This window comes from Plectropomus leopardus, chromosome 15 (genome assembly GCF_008729295.1).
Source record: "Plectropomus leopardus isolate mb chromosome 15, YSFRI_Pleo_2.0, whole genome shotgun sequence".
In the NCBI taxonomy this organism is placed as follows: Eukaryota; Metazoa; Chordata; class Actinopteri; order Perciformes; family Serranidae; genus Plectropomus; species Plectropomus leopardus.
Window position 1 is genome coordinate 9,456,547 of NC_056477.1, and position 21,738 is coordinate 9,478,284.

The 21,738-nt window shown below is 38.1% G+C and overlaps 1 protein-coding gene across 1 annotated transcript in view; it reads left to right on the forward strand.

Annotated features, from left to right (window-relative positions):
* grid1a (glutamate receptor, ionotropic, delta 1a) overlaps positions 1-21,738 on the forward strand; it is a 296,842-nt gene that overhangs the window by 264,979 nt on the left and 10,125 nt on the right. The window contains exons 9-13 of the mRNA XM_042502252.1: positions 5,295-5,396; positions 7,530-7,727; positions 9,481-9,811; positions 12,236-12,374; positions 21,060-21,255. Coding sequence (XP_042358186.1) covers positions 5,295-5,396; positions 7,530-7,727; positions 9,481-9,811; positions 12,236-12,374; positions 21,060-21,255 — 966 coding nt within the window. The remainder of the gene's footprint in view (positions 1-5,294; positions 5,397-7,529; positions 7,728-9,480; positions 9,812-12,235; positions 12,375-21,059; positions 21,256-21,738) is intronic.

Genomic DNA, 21,738 nt, shown 5'->3' on the forward strand with positions numbered 1-21,738 from the left:
TGAATTTTCTCTGCTAAGAACTTAGTTGATTATTGCCCTGACTCATACATACATACATACAGTCGAGTCACTGCCAATACTGAATTTTCCGTTTCAACGCCATATGACCCTTGTATCAGCAGAGCAGAGCGGACAGATATATCAGCCGATATTTTATTTTATTTATACCATAAAATATCATATGGCTGTATATTCATACAGTTTAGACACTTCTTTATTAATACTATGAAGGTATCAAAATGCTCAAATCACAAAGAACTGCACACAGTCTTTGCTCTGAAACTGTGGCTGTCAGGACCACTGTGAAGGTGTGATTTCACAACTATACCGTGATAATGCAGAATAAATGCAGAATAAATGAAGGCACGTAAAGTTGAGTGATATATTGTTTTGGCCAATAAATAAAGTGAAGTGGTCCCAAAACTGGTAAAACCAGTATCGGCAGATGCGTCTGTTGAAATCAAGGAATATCGGCCTGACTCATATATCAGTCACATTTTCGACAGACGTCACTGCCAATACCGAATTTTTCATGTCAAGAACTATGTTGATTATCGGCCTGACTTATATATCAGTGGAGTTTTCCACAGACGTCATTGTCGATACTGAATTTTCCATTTCAGCGCCACATGATCCTTATATTAGTAGAGCAGAGCAGACAGGTATATCAGCCAATATTTTCACTCTTTTTCTACGTTTAAAAATGTGTAAAATACCTGGATATACTGGCCCATGGAGCACAAGTAGAAGAGATTAATTGCAGTATTTTGTGCTGCTGCATGAGGGAGTTGAACTGCCAACCCAGTAGACTCCAACCAGCCATTTTTCCCCTGCACCACATGTCAGTTATCTATACTATTTTGGATATTCCCTTTATCTTTCACATTGAGACAACAACCATTAAAAATCACTTGTTCCAAACAAGGCTCGAACCATGGACCTCAGAGACACCAACCGGCTGTCTAATCCACTGAGCCAAACCTCCTGACACTTCAACTGACTTTGACGCTCTACCAACACTCATACTGTTCTCTTCTCGACATCTTTAGCTGGAGTTCCCCAGTACCCCGACATACATTTTGATTTCACTTCATCTCAGTTTCTCTCTTTGTTTCTTTTTCTTTCTGTCTCTTCTACTTGTTCAGGTTTTTATTCTTTTATTCGCTTTTTCTAACAACGTGGTATAGAGCAAATCCTGCCTCATATCGCTTATTAGAGTGATCGACTGGTGCCATGCTGGCCCAGATTATCTCTGGTATATCCATCTGGATGAGTTATGTCTTGTTTAAATAGGCAGCAAATAAGGCAGACAATTACATTGTGACATATATGTTTAACACACACAAGCACACTCCGTCTTGTCAATCCAGTTGGTGTGTCAGACAAAGGAGTTTGGGTCAATAAGAAGCTTGGCAGCATGATGGACTTGTCAATATGTAAGCACCTGACGAACTGAACAAGCAGAGGAAAAGGAGGAGGAGGATAGTAGTAACTCGCTCAAACTACAGTTTCATGTTCATAATGATGTCGTTTAAATGGGTCCATGAAAGAGAACAGAGTGCTTTCTATATGATTTTTAGGCGATACTGTAATTGAGACAGTTGCGGCGCTATAATCGGGAGTTATTTGACTTCCATCCCTTTGTCATTTTCAACTGGTCATTGGCATGTCCTTTAGGGATGGATCTAACAATTATTTTTTTATCGATTATTTTTTTAAATTGATCTGACTATTATTTTTTATTACTTGATTAATATAACAATGAATTTACTGAAAATAACATTTTAAAACTTGTCATACGCTGCAGGGCATTATTCCCCAACAAAAAAATAACTGGTAATCTGTGTTTCACTGTCTGATATAGTCTCTTCAAAATAAAATGAATGCAAGAGCTTGTTCCGCTCAAACAAAATGAATGTAGTGCAATCTACATTTAGCAATCTAACAGCAAAAATAAATAAAACAATGTAAAACTCAAGTCACTTTCAGGAGGAGTAACAAAACAGTTACTCTTTTTTACAGTAAAAAAACTCAAATCTAGCAGTCCAACAAAACAGCTTACAATAAAATTAGTGCAATTTGAATAACACTAAAACTTTTCTCTAATATAAATAATTATAACTAGTACACTCTTCAAAATAGTCCAGCCATAACTGGACCTTAAGGCATACCGCTGACTGCTGATATGAGTGCTGTATTTTCATATTTATGAGCACATATTCCACTTATTTATGGAGTTATACATGCTCCTGCACAGCTGACAACCCTATCCTGTAAATGTTTCAAAATAAAATGCATTGTATCAGCAACTGATGGCATTCTGTCCACAGACACACAGTCATATAGCTTTTGTTTTAAAAGGGAAGCAATGAAGTTGAGGTAAAACATTCATCTTTGTATTTCCTCATCTCTGTGACAGAGAGAGACTTTAAACTGCAGTATGAAGAGGTATAGAGTTAACAAACGCGGGGGGTCACGTGTAAAAAACGGCGAGTCACCATTTCTGTGCAGCTAACACGCAGCACAGACACGCGTGATAAGCGCTGCTCGGGCGAGCAGTGTGCACGCTCTAACCTGATACACGAGCGCCGAAAAAAAAAACCCAACGCGCTCGGCGCTGCTCACGTTCTCATGAGGCGCACTGTGTGAAACAGTGCGATGCATCGACGTACGTAAAATCAATGGATGTATTCACGTAATCGATTACGCAGACGCGTTGCCCCAGCCCTTATTTTCTTAGCCCCATTACAGATGATTATTTTATGGAACTGACCATCCTAATAATTAACTAAACAGCTGCCCTGTTATTTTTGTGAATGGGATACTCCCAAATCTCATTAGCTCAATATTCTCCATTGTACTGTTGGTTAAAAAAAAAGCATACAGTTACTGGACGAAACAACTGAATGTTTTGATCTACAGGTAAACATTTAGAGACTGATTGCTATGCATATTTACAGGAAAACTATCAAAAACTTAAATTTACAATGAGCCGACACTTCAAAGATAGAAGCAAGAAAAAAAATATTTTTAAAAGATTTGGTGTCACGAAAAAAATCCTTATTTCTTTCATGTATCATTAAGCATATTTTTATATAATACATCCATCCTTAGTGTAAATATGCACTGGGTTTCAGCATCATGTTCTTGAAAAGCTGTTAATCAAAGATCACTGTGCGTCCAGTGAAGTGTTTCTCGTTCATATGCAGGCGGTTTGGCTCTGTTGTATGTATTGTTTGTGACCTTCCCAGTGGCGTGCTGGTGTGCAAAGCTCTGTGAAGTAGAAGTGTTCCTCTTTAGTGTTCTTCAGTTTACAGAGCAGAGATTGCTCCGTGTTTTTCACTGAAGACGAAGTTGCTCATGGAGAAAATAGTCCCCTGTGAGGCAGGCAATGCAGACTGACATTTTGCCCCTACACACACACACAAACACAGGCTGGACACAGTCGCATACATCCACAAACACAGATGAACAAGTGAACAAATACAGTTAGATTGCGCAGTACTTGCCAACAGAATTGTCTTATTGTCATATAGACACATTTTCTGAGTAATGTGCAGGGCAGCAAAATCTTTAAGGTGAAAAAAGGATACAAATACACTCAGCAATCTTACAGTGAGCAGCTCCATGACTAACTGATCTTCATATCATTGACATGCACACAGCAGAGAGATAAAGACGCTTAGAAGGCACATTTCATGAGTGACATCCTAAATGGGGAGAAAACAGTTTGTGTACGCCCACACGAGCTGGGAGGTCATAAACATGATTCACTAGAAGTTTGCAGTAAAGCTATACATAGCAGTGTAACTCTCAAGACTGAGTGTTTGGAGGATCGCATGCTCTGCAGATGGTTTGTGAAGAACAAAAGATTTACCAGTGAAGTTTTTGCAAGGCTCTTTCATTTTCTCACATGCCTCTGTTTCATTCACAGTTGAAAGCCTTTGTTTGCCGCCTTGTGTATCTATAGTAATTGTTTTCTCTTGATTGTATAATCTTTCTCCTTTTGCAAATGGTGACAGAGATTTATGTTTGTTCATTTTGTTTTTCTCATCAGTCTCTACTTGTAGCCAAATGGAACATCTCAAAAAATCAAAATTGGGTGGTTTTTCTGTTTGTTTGTTTTATTAAATATAAAGACAATATGCTCAGTTTTTTGGCTCTGATATTTCCAGGCTCAAACCCAACTGCCTTATGTCCAGTCAAGTAAAATAGCAAAGGAGCCTCAGTATTTCATGAAGCAAGAGTTTAAAGTTAAGTGCAGGACTTTTGATGATATCTTGAAGCTTAAAAATTATTTCTACTCCTGTTCACGGTTTTGATCTCTGGTACCTTTTTCCAGTTAATATTGAATGAAATGTCCAAATCTATCTTCTCGAGGGGCCAAATCTTTTAGCATTTTGTATAAGCCTCCCCTCACTGCTGAAAGTGAGTCATATAAATGGCCTATTAAAATTCAGCTGCCAAAATGAGACACGTGTGCCATTTCTCCTATCCAGAAATTACCTCGTTTGAACTCGAGCTGTGATATATTATATTTAGTCAATGGAAATAGCAGGTAACAAAATGTAATTGTGATACACCCTGTCAATCAGGAGACAACAGTGATCCAAAATAAAAAGCCAGACTTACGAAACCAAAATGCAAAATCTCTCTGGTTGTTGTGGAGTGTAGTGTGCGTCTGTGGGGATGTGGCACGTGTGCTGCAGACTGAGGTGTGCTCTAGCCGGAACGGCCTGTTGTTGGCCCTGAGCCACCATTCTTGTCCTGTCAGCTTAAATCTCATTGACCACTCCAAATGGTGTGTCATATCCTTAAGAATCCTTGTCCAGCTTGCAGCACTGATTAAGAATTTAACAAACATCAGTTTGACAAACTCGAGACATCGCTCAAAATGTTGATGGTGTGGAATGAGAGTTTTGAAGATGAGGGATAGTTTAGATTCAGTAAATAAACTCAAACTGATGTCTGAAATTTTATGTTTTGTTTTATTCTGCAATTTTTACATGATGAGTACAGCTCTCTCAATGGTGGAGCTCTAACAGAAGGTCCTTTGAGCACACTAATGGCCGAGGCTTGTTGTCTTGGTAACCAGCTCAGATTTTAGCCATTGGCCACGCAGTGTTTAATGACACCACAGTCTGCATCACAAAATAGCTAATAGGATGATAACTTCACCTATAGCTCACTCACTTTGTTATTGTTCCCTTCATTGTTTATTAATGAGATGTTTGACACATTTGTCATTTTTATCTCTTTTCCTCATCTTTATGATTTTTCTTTCTCCCTATTAGCTGGCATCTTGGGATTCCACTCGTGGTTTGAATGGTAGCCTAAAGGAGAATCGGATAGAGAGCGGTATGCAGGGAGTGACGCTGAAGATTGTAACATTACTGGTAAGTAGTGGGAGTACACTGAATGCATTAACACTTGACCTGAGTAGGCAAATGTCTGAGTAAGAAAACAAACACCATGGTATAGAAAAAAACACATAAACACATTCATTAGGTTATTTACACCCATAGGTCAAGAAATAGTTTCCCTATGAAATACACATTCAAATTAATGCTGTGAAGTCTCTTTTTAAGAGACGAAAAAAGTTTTTTACTCACTGATAAATTCTTTGCCTTGCTTTCTTGACGATCGGCCGATGTTTACGACACTCAACATAACCTGCAGATGTTTCACAATAAAACAATGAGTTTGCATTAAAAGTATACAGCAGCAATCAGAGCAAAGCAGACAACAGGAGGGCTTCTTACAAAACAGTACTTCATGAATAAAGTCTGTTTTTAATAATAGCCTGTCCTAAAGAAAGTGTATCTGTTACCTCATTTGTGTTAAACACAACTCTGATCACTCTTTTAGACTTTACTGTATCAAAGAAAAGGTCCACTGGGTAGGGCGGCGGGTAGCTTCATTCACAACATTGACATTTTAAATCTACACAGAGTGTTGCACAGTTTGTTTTTTAATATTATAATATTATATTTATATTATTATTATTATTTATATGTCTATTCGTTCTGTTTAAACAGTATTTCTGCACAGTTGCAGATGAAGATTATGTTACTCTAATATTTTTGGTATTTTACTGTGTGTAGAATTAGATTTCCAGGGGTGGCTGCGTAGGATTGTTTCTCATAAGGTCTCATAGTATTCTCATTTTTAGGGGTCATACTTTGGGTTTCTACAAGAACATGTTTACATGCTTTGATGTAAAAAAAAAACAAACCCTAAAACATTATTTTTCTCATACTGTCATCCTCTGTCTGAAACACTTCTATTTAAAACACCTTCCCAAAAAAAAGCCCAGTCTGCTCTGATAGGTCAGTGCTTCAAGGTCTTCCACATCTGTGCTCTTGGTGTCTCTGCACTGTCTTTGCAGCTGGGAAATGACTGTAACGTCACTATAGCAGCACTTTCTACATGTATGTGGTATACTTGTGAAATCACACCTTCACAGTGGTCCTGACGGCCACAGTTTCAGAGCAAAGACTGTGTGCAGTTCTTTGTGATTTGAGCATTTTGATACCTTCATAGTATTAATAAAGAAGCTTTACCTGGACATGGGAATCTGACTTTGCACAGTATGGGATCTTAAAAAAAAAAACCTCAGTAGAAGCTTTGAATGTAAAGAAAATGTCATTCAGTACAGCCCTACTACTAATTGAAGTGAGCTCTTATCACAGGATGGTGGTGAACTAACAAGGGCAACACAGGATCTTGTAAAACTTGACCTCTTTTAATGTACAGTACTTTAAACTGTTTGCTCATACTCACATAGAGGAGGGAATTTAAGGTCATCTTCTCCATCTTGTTCTGTGAATTTAAAGAAACGAAACACCGTTAAAAATCAATCTTACATTGCAGCAGTTTTTTCAACTAACTTCACCAGTTCTAGCAGCTAAAGTCACTTCCCTCTCCCTCTCTTCATTTTTCCTCTTCTTCACACATGATTTACCTGTGCCATATTTATTCACATAAGTTCTGCTCAGCTCTCTCCTGGCACCTCCTCACTTTATCAAACCATTTGCCCCTGTCCACTTTAACACCTCCCCCTCTCTCTTCTCTGTCCCTTCCCCTCTGTCTTCTTCAGCTCTCTTTACTCCTCTTTCATCCATTTAAGTCTGCCCTGACACTTTCAACCCATAAAGAAGAACCATGGTTGGGTGCAATAAATTTAAAATAGCAATTTCCACATTGATGAACCATAGCAGTTGCCATGGCACCATGTGTTACAGGTCAACAGTTCCTGAGGAAACTATTTTATTAAGATGAAGTTTAAGTCAGATCACCTTAGAAGCTCTTCATAAAGGTGTCATCCCAAAGTTCTTAATATGACTGAATGTGTCCTCACTTCGGTCGCCAATTCGGCCCCGAGGAGATTATGGTGCATCTTGATAAATGACATGCTTGTGATTAAGTGCACTTACCCTTTTCCAGAGCTTGAGGATAAATCGAAAGCTTTGAAACAAAATCATTTCCAGTAATGTTTTATCCACAAAGTGCCATTTTCGTTCAAACAGGAAGAGCCTTTTGTAATGGTGGCGGAAAATATTCTGGGCCAACCCAAGCGATACAAGGGTTTTTCCATTGATGTCCTGGACGCCCTGGCCAAGATCCTCGGCTTCAAGTACGACATCTACCAAGTCGCGGATGGGAAATACGGCACAGCACTCCCTAATGGATCCTGGAATGGCATGATTGGAGAACTCATTGGCAAGGTTGGTGTGTTTTCTTTTTATCTCTGTCAATCAATGTCCAGATTTTAGTCCAAATCATTTTTTTCTGGGAGACAGGCCACATTGTCTTGTTTTAAAATTGGATTCCAATTATAGGGCTCAGTAAAGTGGAAAAGATTAGAAAAACATTGCATGGGCCAACAGTCTATCTGCACATCAGTTTTCTCCTATGGGCGACATCACAGATTGATTGAAATGGGTCTGATTTCTGCTTTTTGGAGGGACATTGATACAGTTTGACACCTTGACAAATGCTGCTGTGGACCATAATGGTAATGGGATTTTAACTCCCTTTGATGGAGATAGAACTTAGCATATTTTTTATTACATAGTGGCTAAATAAATTACATAGATCTCAGATTTAGTTTGTGAATTTTTCATGAAAGCCACAGTGTTTACTTCATAACGACTGTTATAATTCTTTTGAGAATTTAGGACATTTTTTTACTTTGAGGTAAATGTACTCTCACCCATATTTTTTAACATAAAATAGCAAGATACTGCTGTGTGGAAGTAAGACAGACTTAAATCCAAGATCAGCAAGAAAGCGCTCCAGAGTCAAAACCTCCATGAAGGCCTAATGATCTCCCTGGTTATTAAGTTCAAAGTCAACAACAAACTGAGTCGATGACAGAATAGTTATATAAGGCAAAGTTTGGCGTAATAATGATGAAAGATCATTGTGTCAGCTAAATCAAAAGGTTTTCCTCCCACTGAGAGCATGGAGGTGCACAGAGAAAATGTCTGTCTGTGTTGACACTGAGATACATGCATTTTTAAAATGGAAAATCTTGGCTGAATGTTTTTTTTGTGGGAAAAGCATTAGTGCTAACAAAACCAATATGTTTTCTTCTTCTCGGCAATGAAAATGCTCACGCCAAATTTTCTCCCAATTTTACCATTACCTCTGTAGACATTGCGGAAAACTTTAGCCTGATGGTGTTTCTAGATGGAAGACAAAGAACAAAGCATATTTCCTGGTAGAAGGGCGAATAAAATGTGATGGAGGCTCATTTGAAAACTGAAGAGTTTCTTTCAAAAGTTTGCAAGTTTCTTCTAGTCTTTGGAGTAAGCCATAAGTTTTAAAAAACTTAGTCACAAACAATCCATCCTAACCTGGAGAACATGGACCATTTTATGGAGTTCTAATATGCTCAACAACATACGAAAGACTTAATAACCCGGATGCACGACATTGGATTTTTTGCTGATATCCGATATGCCAATCTAACAACTCATTTGGTCCATAACCATATCCAATATCATTATCTGCTCTCTTTTAGAAGATTATGCAACTTTCTTTCCTAAATCCCCTGCCTGAATATACCTCTTTATCTGTATGCCTAAAAGCCAGGTTATCTGTTTTGATCTGTATTTTTATTTATTTATTTATTTTGTCTCTTTGTTGGTTTAATTTTTGCCATATATATTCTTCAGACATACTTCTATCATACTTGTGTATCTTTCAGATATGTTGTTTTATTACCTGTTCTGTATCATTAACCTGATGTTTTGTGTTTGTTCACTTTGAATAAGGAAGAAACAAAATTGGTTTGTCATCTCTGCAGAAATCTGCATGTTGGCTGATTTCAATATTTAATTTTAAAGCCAATATCAGCTGATACCAATGACATGCTGATATTATCATGCATCTCTACTCGTGAATTTTTTTGTTGTTTTCAAAGGAAATGCTATTAAGTGGCTAAAATGGGAACATTTGACTGTCCATCCACAGCGAGCTGACTTGGCCATATCAGCCATCACCATCACCCCGGAGCGTGAGAGTGTGGTTGATTTCAGCAAGCGCTACCTGGACTATTCAGTGGGAATCCTGATGCGCAAGTCAGAGGAGAAGATCAACATTTTCTCATTGCTGGCGCCATTTGACTTGGCAGTGTGGGCGTGCATTGCCGCAGCCATCCCTGTTGTGGGCATTATGATCTTCCTGCTCAGGCGCATCCAGGCAGTGCGCTGCCAGAACAATGCAGGAGGCCATCCGCCGCCTTCTGTCTCCACCTCGCTTCAGAGCGCCATCTGGATCGTCTACGGTGCATTTGTGCAACAAGGTGGGTGAAATAGTTTGCATCTGGCCTCGACAACATGCAAGGACAGCAGCCACAAATCATGTGTAATTATATATATATAATTAGACATGATTCGTGTCCCCCAAATCATACACCGATTCTTTACTACTGCAGTTAACACTTTTCTGTTTGAAGGTGTGTTAACTGATAAAGTCAGTGGCATTGTCAAATAAATTAAAACCTGCCTGCTTTTGACCTTCAGCATTATATCAAATGAAGACAAGCACCAGTTATGCACTTATTAAATATTCTACCAAAATCCAAAAAGACAAAAGCAAAGAAAAACACCAAAATCTACTTCAAGGGATTAGGACAGAAGATTAAAATAAAAAAAGGGGTCCAGTCATTGAAAATGTACATGTGGATGTCCGTGTACAACAAATGCTGATTCAGTAGTGAGTCAGTTTGAGGCACAACGCCCACCTTAGCATTTTCTAAAGGTGCCCTTGTCAAGGAGGACGCCCCATCTTTAGGTCTGGTGGTGATCCAGGTATGTCCAGTTTGGATAAATGACTACTTCAGCAACTGATGTTAAAGCCTGAACAGCATCTATCAAAGTCTGGCACACTGCCCATGAGCCTTTTTTAACCCAACACCCACTATATTTCAAGAGAAGCTAAATTCCATGTCTTTCCTCTGCCTCTTTATTTTTTCCCTCCTCGTTTCTGGCTCGCATTCCAACGTTGCCACTTTTTGTTTCAGTCAAGTGGATTGCATTTTTTTTTCTGGGGATGACGTAGGTCCCTTTGATATGGATCTGACTGCAGATGCATAGTGTGCCATTGTCAGAGAGCATAAACTTGGCAACCGTATCCCCCACAATGATTTCATAATGATATGCCAACACTTGGCTGGGTTTTGTTGCATGTTCATGCAGACTAAACTACCCACCCACAGACACACTGACTTTCCTCACTGTGTTTTTCAAACAAGGACTGCCATGCTTTTGTTCCATAAGGAGGTCAGGGAGAGGTAGGAAATAATATGAAGCTGTCTCTGAGAACTGATGAAAATAAGACTTTTTCATTGTGATCAGAGAGTTAAATCAGTTTGTTTCAAAGATGAAAGAGCCTGCACCACAGTGGACGGCCGCAGCAGGGTAAGATCTGGTAAAGTTTCAAGATGCCCATTTCACATTCGATGACCTTACAGAATCAGTCAAAGCCATATGTAATAAAAATGACTGATGGCAGAGTGCTATGCATCTGACAAGGCCTTCGTTTTTTTTTTCTCCAAAACTGTCCTAAGGGCGCAGCTGTGTTGATTGTGACACTTTCAGACAAATATGTTTTCATTACATTTCACACTCCTGAATCTCTCAGATGACATTTCTATGGCTTAACTCTTCAAAATTAGAATGTGTGCTGACATTTTTCTCATGCACCTCATAAGCTGTTGGATATTTGGAGAGAAAGAGTCGGTATGACAGAGAAAACGTGAGGATAGAAAAAGCTAATGTGACGAACGGGTCTTTTCCCCTCAAAGAAAACAAGGAAGGGCAAAGGATTAAAGACACGAAGGAAAGAACATTAAAAAGACAAGAAGAGGAATGAATATTAATGAGTACTACACTCTTTGATGAAATTGGATTGGGATGTGTAATAGAATATAAAAGTGTGCAACTAACATTTCTGGGTAGTGGTTTGAATACACAAAGCTCTTGGGAAAGAACTCAGTAATTACACAAAACCATATTATGAATATAGTCGACTACTTCAGTGTAACATGCAAATATGAGTATTATCTTAGAAAAATTACAACTTGCAGCAGCTTAAACACAAAATGGGGGGTACTTTAAAGGCATGTAAAACTTAAATGTGTATGTTTCAGTTAAGGAATATCAATTTAACATTTTAAGGATGACAATTTTGATGACCTGGGACATATTTACAACCTCGAGAAAAGAGCAGGGTTGAAGCATCACACGTCCCTTTTTGATGATAAAATATGACTACATTGTACTAGAACAATCAATTTTCTTAACAGACACACACCAAAAACGGTAATGTCTGTTTTCTTATCATGTTGACCAGTCTCCTTAAAGCTTGCAGGAAGAAAATACAGGGGGAAAAAAATCAGAGTTACGTAAAACATAATGCATCAAGATGAAAAGCCTTTCTTTTCTTGGCTTTCTCATCATATAATTAAGTGAAACTTATAAAATGAGAATAAAATGAGACCACAAGATCCCGATAATAATAAAGCACGCCTACAGGTTTTGGATGCATTAGCACGTCTTCATGAGATGTATGACATATATAAATGTGCTAAAATTGGTTCGCTCCGCATATTATCTTTTGGTATTTACACTAGAGCAGTATAAGAGATGACTAATGCTTTACAGTGAATAACCAAGATGACGTGTGCTGTTTTTATATCCATGTGTTTATTTCTGCACCTCCCCAGGCAGCGACTCAATCCTGGGATCTGTGGCTCTGCGTATCGTCATGGGCAGCTGGTGGCTCTTCACCCTCATTGTCTGTTCCTCCTACACAGCAAACCTGGCTGCCTACCTCACCGTGTCACGCATGGACAATGCTGTCCGGTAAGACACAATACCTTCATGTTCACACTGTTTGAGCTGAGTCAAATGCACTTGATTCTCTTATTGTGGATCTTCAACACAACAGGGGTTTTAACTAATTTATGCTTGTTCATGTGTTTTCAAAGCACACATGTACAGTATACGCCTACAGTAATGGTTAACAGAGGAATAATTTAGGACCTGTCATTCTGTGATATTTTACCTTGAATGTCAAAAACACAGAAATTACACTTTTTGTGTGTCATTTCTTTCTTTGTTATTATTTTCACAGTAGGAATAGTACATTCTGTAAACATGTTTTTTGGCACAAATCCCATTTCAAGTCCTTACACTTGTGTTTACCTAAATCGTGACTGAATATTTATCTGACAAATCAAACCTACAACTGTAGCCCCCTAAATTTGACACAACTTATTTTTCATAAGTGCAAGAATGTGACTCCCGAAATTGACATGAAGCAATCTACTAGAGAGAAGATGCCTCCTTAATGTCATAAACAATCTTTGGCTGAGTAGACACCTGCTGCAGGAGCACATAAACCCTCGGCCAAGTTTTTATTTTGGCCTGGCATCAAGTTACTCACGCAGTTACCGTTAATTGGCAACAGCTGATGTGACCTGCAGCTGGTGGCGCCAAACGTGACGGCCAGCCTTGACTGAAATGAGCTTCTACCTGAATGTTTTGTACTCTGAGCTTTGAAAAATTGAGAGGATAAAATGACAGATTTGTTAACACGGGAACCATGCCAGCTCAGGTGCCAAAACGGAGTCAATCGCTAGTGCAACCAAATCAATTTTCACACACTTGAATTTTCACTCTTATATTTTGTGAAATGCTCGAAGTGTAGAGCCCAGCTGCCACTAAGGCAAGCAGTGCTGCAACACCAGCAAGCTGAGGTGGAAAACTCACAGAAGAGTTCATTAAATTAAGGATCAGATTTTGATTGGCTTAAATTTTATTCTAAATATGTGGCATCGGCCCTCTCAAGTAATGTGTATCAGTGTGAAAAAAGGTATATTCTTAATTCACTGAAGTAACTGATACAGTATAATATATTTTATGAAAAAAGTATATAATTAGAAATGTTTCTCAAATTTTAAAATATGAACAAGCTTTAACACTTACAAGAGTATGCCACCATGTAAGCATTGCGGTCCCTTAACATTTTCAAATGGGAAATCTAAAAAGAAAGAAATCAAAATTTGTATAGGAGAACCAGAGATATAATCTGTTTTTCATCTTTTTTTTTTTTTTTTTAAATCTGGTGCCTACATTACCTACAATGCAGCCGAACTACTCTAACTTAAGTTGCAGAGTTTGGTGTACTATGCTACAAGTACCTAACGTAGCAGGCTATAGAGCTTTGGTTACTTCTACTCTCTTACTTCAGGCCAACAGATTTTTTTCTAATTTTCAAACATGTTGTCTTGAGCCCCAACTGATGCTGATTTACATCAATTCAACAGATTTCATGCAGCTCCCTCTGTGGCAACAAAAGGCTTTATACAACTTTTTCCACACTCGCAGTAGTACTCCAAAAAAACAAGGCAAATAGACTCTGATGTGTAAAATTGTGGTTCGGTTTTAAGCTTCTGCATGTTTTCATGTAATCATGTTGTGAAGCCTTGAAAGTATGTGTGTAGATCTCTTGAGGCATTTCTATTGTAGTAAGGTCAGTGTTCAGTGGAAACATGTAGGCATTTTTATCTCTGCCAGGTGTAAAAGGGGGCGCTCATGCATTTGATCATGTGTGTGGGAGTGTATCTGTTTGTCCGTGGCTATTCTCACTAACTACTGGACCAGTCATCCTAATATTTTCTGTAAACATTTAGGACTGTATGCTCAAGGATCTCTTGTGGCTGCTGTGATGTACACTTGTTGAAAAACAAGTTTACAGAGTGTTTTATAACATGCTAAAACCTCTAAGCCATCCAGAAAAGGCCGAAAGTGATAAACAAAATCCTGTATCAAAAGCGCAGAGCAAAATGCATTTCTGGCTATCATCTCAGCTAAAAACAAGCCTTTTTCAGTCTGTTGCAGGCCATAGTTTGGCTTTTGTTGTAGCTAAAAAATGACAACCACGGAAAAGTTTGGTCATTTTAGAATCTGGAGGGCCTGAAGAATAATTCCATAACCACTATATGATCCACTAAAGTTAGGGACAACACAGTATGAATAAATCCCATTTTTTTGTTATTTCCACCACCATCTTGATTCTAAGGGAGCCTTGAGGGACAATTTCACTTGTTGCAGCTGCACAATGTGCATTCTTTAGAGCAGAGTTCAGCATCAAATGACCAGCCAAAACTTTGATTTGTGGATGGTATTTTGTCTTAACTTTATTTCTGGCTCTGGTTCTGGTAAAAAAAAAGAATGTGCAGGAAAGATTGTGGCCATTGGCTGATGAATATATTAAAACAATGTGAGAATAACACAAATCTAGTTTTGACATTTGTGTGTCAGCTCCATCTGGAATATGGAAGCTGCTTCAATCAGGTGCATTACTAACGGGCACGTTAAATGTAAAGATGTATAAGCAAAAAATATTCTTTTAAATTGTAGTTTCTGAATTACCTTCATTTTAAAATACATTATCTTAGTTTCACATGTATGAAATGTCCCAACATGATCACGTAAACATGCTGCCTAGCCAAATTATAGCGCATGATTATTAGAGGAATTGCCATTTCGGGTTGGGCCTGGGATCTCATCTTGACGGGTTAGGTCACATGTTTTGGTATCGGGGCAGCTACAGTAAATTTTTTAATTTTTTTAACTATAGGGTCAAATGCTGTAGCTCAAGCTGAAGGTTCATCTGAGTGCATCTCTCATCAGCTGCAGTTGGTGTTTGGTCTGTCTGCTTTTTCTGTAATTTTTTGACCCGCCGCCTAACAACTAGCCTGTCCTCAGTCCAAATGCTATTTGTCAGTGAATCCAATTTGGTGTGCCGTCTCTCCCCGAAGAATGGGTAGAGAGGCGTTTGATTGCATTGGGTCCGTCTTGTGTTGAACAAATAGCCACATGTGGACATGTGAGAGGGAGTGAATGCTAAGCAGCACACAGTTCACCTGTGAGGGGAGAACTCGTAGCCTGTGTGGGATTCACCTGCAGAAAATCTGAACAGATTTAAGGCAATAAAGCATGATTTGTACAGTATGTTCTTGCGAGATCAAATGTCCTGGAGGTGATAAACTCTTAAGCAAACCAAACTGTTTGAAAACTCTAAAAACATACTTTTATAGAAGAAAGTGAGAGCAGTACAGGGCCACGGCACCCTACAATATATTTTCTTAAAAAATAAATAACCTCTGTGCAGCTTTTCGTACTGCAAGAAGAAGAGCAAATTATTGCAATTCCTAATATTGTTAATTGGTTTCTTCAAACAGCATTTCACGCTATGGAAGCAGAGACCTTTTTTTTGTACTCCATTGCTTTCCTGACATGCACAAGACACTTCTTAAATTGCCCAGCATCAGGTCTTACTTAGCAGCAGCGTATTCAAATTAACTCTGCTGCTCCACTCCCCAAATACATAATATTTGTAAGTGAATTCGCTGCTAAATGTATGTAAATGTAAAACTTGCTGTGGACACATTTGCAGACAATCTTTGTGACCCTGACTGTAATTTGCCAGTAGGTTTAGTAAATCTGCCCCCTAATGTCTAAATTGAGACAGTTACCAAAGAGAGGGCAAAGCGTGGGAAAGTGATTTCTTCTTTTTATTATAAAGACAGATAGCACCTCAGATCTAACAAAGAAACTGGGCACTCTTTTTAAACTTCTGTGGTTCTAAACTACCTGACCACTTAATGCTGTTACAAGATCCTTAAAGAGACGGTGGGTTTTACCATTACCCACAATCAAAGTGGGCATGTCTGGCAGAGCAATGATTGATTTCCTGTTTTGAAATCGATGTTTATCAAACAATGAAACAGCTGTAATTTACCACAAAGCACTGGGTGGAAAACCCTGTATTAGACGTTAGTTGAGCCCTATCATTTCCACAGACACCCCTAAAGGTCAGGAAAAATGAAAATTTTACTAGCTACCGTCAGATATGGAATTAATGTCCTTAGAGGACGGTGACTGAAAATTTAAATGTGTATATAGACATATAGGTGTGTCTGTGGAAATGATAGGGCTCAACTAACGTCTAATAGAGGGTTTTCCACCCAGTGCTTTGTGGTAAATTACAGCTGTTTCATTGTTTGATAAACATATATATATATATATATATATATATATATATATATGTATATATATATACATATATATGTGCATGTATAGTGTTTGATAAAGGGCCAGTTCTGCTCTTCTTACTTTCTTATTGTGCTGGGGAATGTACGAGGGAGGTAAACAGGTTATGCAGGTAATCAGGTCATTGGAGAACATGTGTGGGTCAGAGTACACTTACAGAGAGATGAGCTTTCTTTCACAGGACAAAGGTGTCTGTGTTTTACAAATAGTCAAATGTTTGCCAGCAATAACAGACATATTAATACCTCTGCAGGCTGCAGATAAGTTTCAGTTTTAGTCAGACTTCGGGAGGAATCTGTTTAAATACACATTGCTCTGTAATCATCTCTCCTTCATCAAGCCGCTCAGCTGTTGCTCTCCCTGTCTGCAGTTTTCTGTCATGCATATGTGAACTTGTAAAGGGCAAATTAGAAAACTGGTTTCCTGTATACATGGCAGAGAAATCAGTGGTCTCCAGGGGAAATCTACCTGGGGAAATCAGGTCTCTTTAATCCCCTATGCCCGATTACAGAAACCAGGTTTCTCGTTTACTGGAGAAAGCAGACTCTAAGACAGTTAATTATTGCATGTAAATGAACAGACTGCAGTTTGGCTTGGGAAAGGGAAGTTACAGGGCCTACAAAAACAGGTCCTTGCTGCTTTGGAGTCATTGTGGTTGAGGTGGAAAGGCTTTTCTGTCTAAATCAAAATTATAGTAGCGAAAGAACTATCACAATTGCTGTATTACAATGGATGTTTTCCATCTCCAGGCTCCCTTACTGCTCAGTTCTAGGTTCCATACGTGTCTATATGTGTCTCTTTTTATGTAGATGATAACCTAAGTCTTGGTAATCTACTATGCAGCCTCATCGAAGGGGGTTAATACTAACAAATTTGCAAATCTGAAATTTCTTGTTTGTCAGAAAAGCATCAGCAATTTTGTCCTCCAGCATAAATCCAATGTCCAATCCTTGAAAAGATTCTGACAGATATGGCTTGAATTTTAAAAATCAAACAGAGTGCAGGTGCAGTCTGGCTATGTTCATTTTAAAAATACCAAAAGTTGTTTTTTTCTTTTATTTCTTTGTTATTTTTGTTATCAATGTTCTTTCCTTTACAAGTTAGTTGCTGTACAGATAAAATATATAAGACACTTACCTACTACCTGTAGTATATACAGACTATACACTTGTGCTGGGAACAGGATTGGGCTGTTTCACAGTAATACTTTACACTAAGGTATATTTAGAAATCCCAAAGGTATGTTTTTTCAATACCATTATAAATACAGGTGGTCCTCCTTCTGTTAAACTCATTGTATGTAGTGCACAGCATGCACCACCAGAGCTGAGTCTCCGGTCTCCATCTAACTTGGAGAATTAATGATTTATTTGAATCAAAATGTAGCTGCTGGGCCCACAGTAGACAGTGGATTTACTAATTAGATTGCAAGCAAGAGTATCCCAAACTATTTGGGGGAGTTTTATTTTGTTTCTGTCAAGTTTGAATGAAGTTAAAGTTACCACACGTCAACTGTCATATACCATATACACTGGATATATTTATAAGATATGAAGATGAAAAAATGGATACCTCCCAAGCCTACTGGGAACAATTAACAACTTGGTCTGAAAATAGTAGGTGACTTAATTAGCATTTGCAAATTATTTTGCATGTCTTTTTCCCTTTTTGTTTGCTCTTTCTGTAAATAAGCCTTTATAAACACCTACGCCTTAGGGACACAGAGGTGAAACTGTGTTTTCTTTTCTTCCACACTGCAATGTAAGACTATTACATGTTTTTCTCTTGAGTGAGTGTGAGAAGCAAAAAAGAGAAAAAGTTGGATTAGTTTCATAACTTGTTTTGTCCTCCAGGATATGGCATGGATTAATACTAATTAAGTGAACTCTCTGACTGAACTCTTTTGTTTTTGTTTTTAATGTCGCCTTAATTGTTGCTGCCATGGCCAATTTCTCATTTATAAAGCTAAATATAACCAAGATCGACTGTGTGCCATTAAGTGCCTTTGATTCCAACAAGAACAACAACACCTTTTTCACCAATTAGTGGCACACACATAAAAAGAGAAGAATACTCTTTACAAACTACTCTGTAGATGTGCATGCCAGAGAGGGAGAAATAATACAGCTGGTATTGTGCTTCTTTCAGTCTTGGTTCAGCCATTATAGCTAATGGACAGAGGGCTGGGTTGGACTTCTCTGTATTGATCGCGAATTCAAGTGTGTTTGCTTTAAAAGAGAAAAGGCAAACAAGGAAAACATGGGTGACAGATGTCCTCAGTGCATTTACAGTATTTATTTTAATAGATGTTGCCTGATATTATCACTTGTTGGTGGTTTACATTTACTGTATCTTTAATTTTTAAAATGTGCCATTTGTCTATTGTTTTTCATATTTTTCCTCACAATGCAGGGGCTTTCATCTCTTTTATCAATTCTATTACTCCAGCTGGTGGATATAAATATTTATCATCTCTATTTATCACAATATATAGTTCAACATGTGTAGGCTCTTTTGTAGTTGCATAAAAGTAAGCTGTTGGAATAAGTTAAAGCAGAATATTTTACACAGAGCAGTAAAGCTTGCAGTTAAATCTGACAGAATAAACTGGAGAGCATGCAAATATCTAATCAGTTGTTTTTTTCTCGCTTTCTTTCCCCCCCTCCAACAACCATTACTACACCATATACTGTAAGCTTCTAATTAAATGGTTGAATTAGTCCAACATCATTATCTTGAGATAAGCTATTCGATTCTCTCACTTTTAGGGAATTGGTGAGAAGACAATCTTAGCTGCACAAACATTTTGGTGCTACTCTAATATGTTGATTTTCTGACGAAATGCACAGAGCAGCATGTCAAACATATCAACATAATACCAGTTAAGGAAGTAGGTAATCTTCTGCGTAGATTGCCATTAAAATTACATCGGAAGCAAACTCTAATTACAACCACACAGGCATTTAGCAAATGTGATGCTGTACAAAACCGGCAATAATCTCCACATTTAAAATACAGCTGCTCATTTCTTATTGCCCACATAGCGTCTGCGTAATAAGCATTTCAATTAGGAAAGACTAGTTTTCAGATACAAAGTATTGTTCATAAAAAAATAGATTAGAGTTGGGTGCAGACTCTATTAGGTAACAAAAGCCCAATCATTGGGATGAACCCCACAGTCAGTCTGCAACTTAACCTTCCAACCTGGTCATCATTACTCTGAATCTGGTAGAGAAGGGGAAAGCACTGACATCAGAATAGCAAGCAGCATGCAGCAGGTGCAGCTACTTTGGTTGATAAAGAACACGCTGATTAGTGCTCCAATGTGCATGAGAGACAGAGGCTGTAGTTGGATTGGATGGAATGAATCAGGAGGAAGTTAAAACTTTAATTTTAAATTTACAGAGGGAAATCTGTAAATGAATTGGTACAAGACAGGCTTAGTCGGAGTAATGAATGAAGGAGCAGAGGAGTGTTGGTAACAGTGGGAATAGTCTTTTGTGGTTATTCTGATACTGACAGCAGTGGGGTACCAAGGTCAGAAATTTTCAAACCCTCACTAGATTAGGGACAGAAAGTCCTAGGGATGGGAGTCACCAAAAGGCACAATAATACAAATAATCACAATACTCAAGTAACTTTACAATATTATTGCAATTTTAAACATGTTGCAATACTGTAAGTATTGGAATAACATATATTACTGTATGTATGCCTTTGATGATATAAAGTTATGCAGTTGAAGATGTTATTAATTAGTAATGTAATATGAAAAGAATTTAGGCTTCTTGTTGTGACATTTGCTATGGATCTTTGAGTGAGATTATTAGCAGTAAAGGTTGACAATTTAACTGTTGAATTATCAAAAATTTGTATGTGCATGTGTTCTGACTTAACCAAAGTGTTTACTGAGTCAGTGATTTTTCGCAGCATGGTGAGAAAAATAAGATATTGTTTATATTTTACAACCTGACATATTGTTAACAGTAACAGCTTTGCTGGCAGCAAACATATACAACAGCCTGTGCATGTGGAAAAATAATGGTATGAGACAGTAACACTATTAAAAAAACAAATACTACACTTCTGCTGATCCAAATGAATGAATGAAACAATATCCCTCCTTTCAAAAATTAAAACACTGGATTGGATCCTGATGGACTATGAAATAGATTCGTCCAAGAAAAACAGCTGATACACACAAAACATGAGTGATTTTTTTAAAACTCACTCTCACTTTCTTTATGCAGTAACTTCTACAAAAGCAATATGTCCAACAGATAGTCATGAAATTGAAATTCCCTGCGTGACTCAAACTGAAAAATGCTCCTAAAAAGATGCATTTCCGTTTTGATTTTTTCCCCTTGTTTTTACATTACAGCCCTCTATCAAATCTAAACTGATTCACTGATGTGACCCTGACTGTAGGTCGTTCCAGGACCTGTCCAAGCAGGTGGACCTTGCTTACGGAACAGTGAGGGACTCTGCAGTGTACGAGTATTTCCAGGCCAAAGGGACCAACCCGCTGGAGCAGGACAGCACATATGCTGAGCTCTGGAAGACCATCAACAAGAACAACGCCTTTGAAAACTCTGTCTCCAGCCCATCAGAGGGAATCAAGAAGGTGAGTATTTATTGTGGTATTTATGAAAGAAATGTTGTCAGGACACTTTTAACTCATATCGCCATATTCTGCTAACTTTAAATTCTACGTTCTGGTGAAATGTGAAATACTTGGCCACATTTTCCAAACAAATAGAGGGAAGAATTTCAGTTCTTCCAAACCTCTTCAGCAAACTGCTAAAATTCTGAGAGCTAGTCAAAATAATAATTATCTTACAATCCTAAAGTGTGGCGCCAGCCTACAGTTTACGATATAGCTTGCTTAGCTCCATTTTAGCAAGTCCATAGTGGCAAGAAAACAGCCACATCAAAACCATGTATTGACACCATTTGGAGCTTGTTTTTCAGTATAGGTTTTGTTTTCATTAGTTGCAAGATATGTTTAGCTATAGCCAACACTAGAAGTAGCCTACTAGTAGGAATGTTGCAATTACGATTCTAAATTGAAAAACAATCAAAATGAACTTTCAATTTGGGTCAGCAC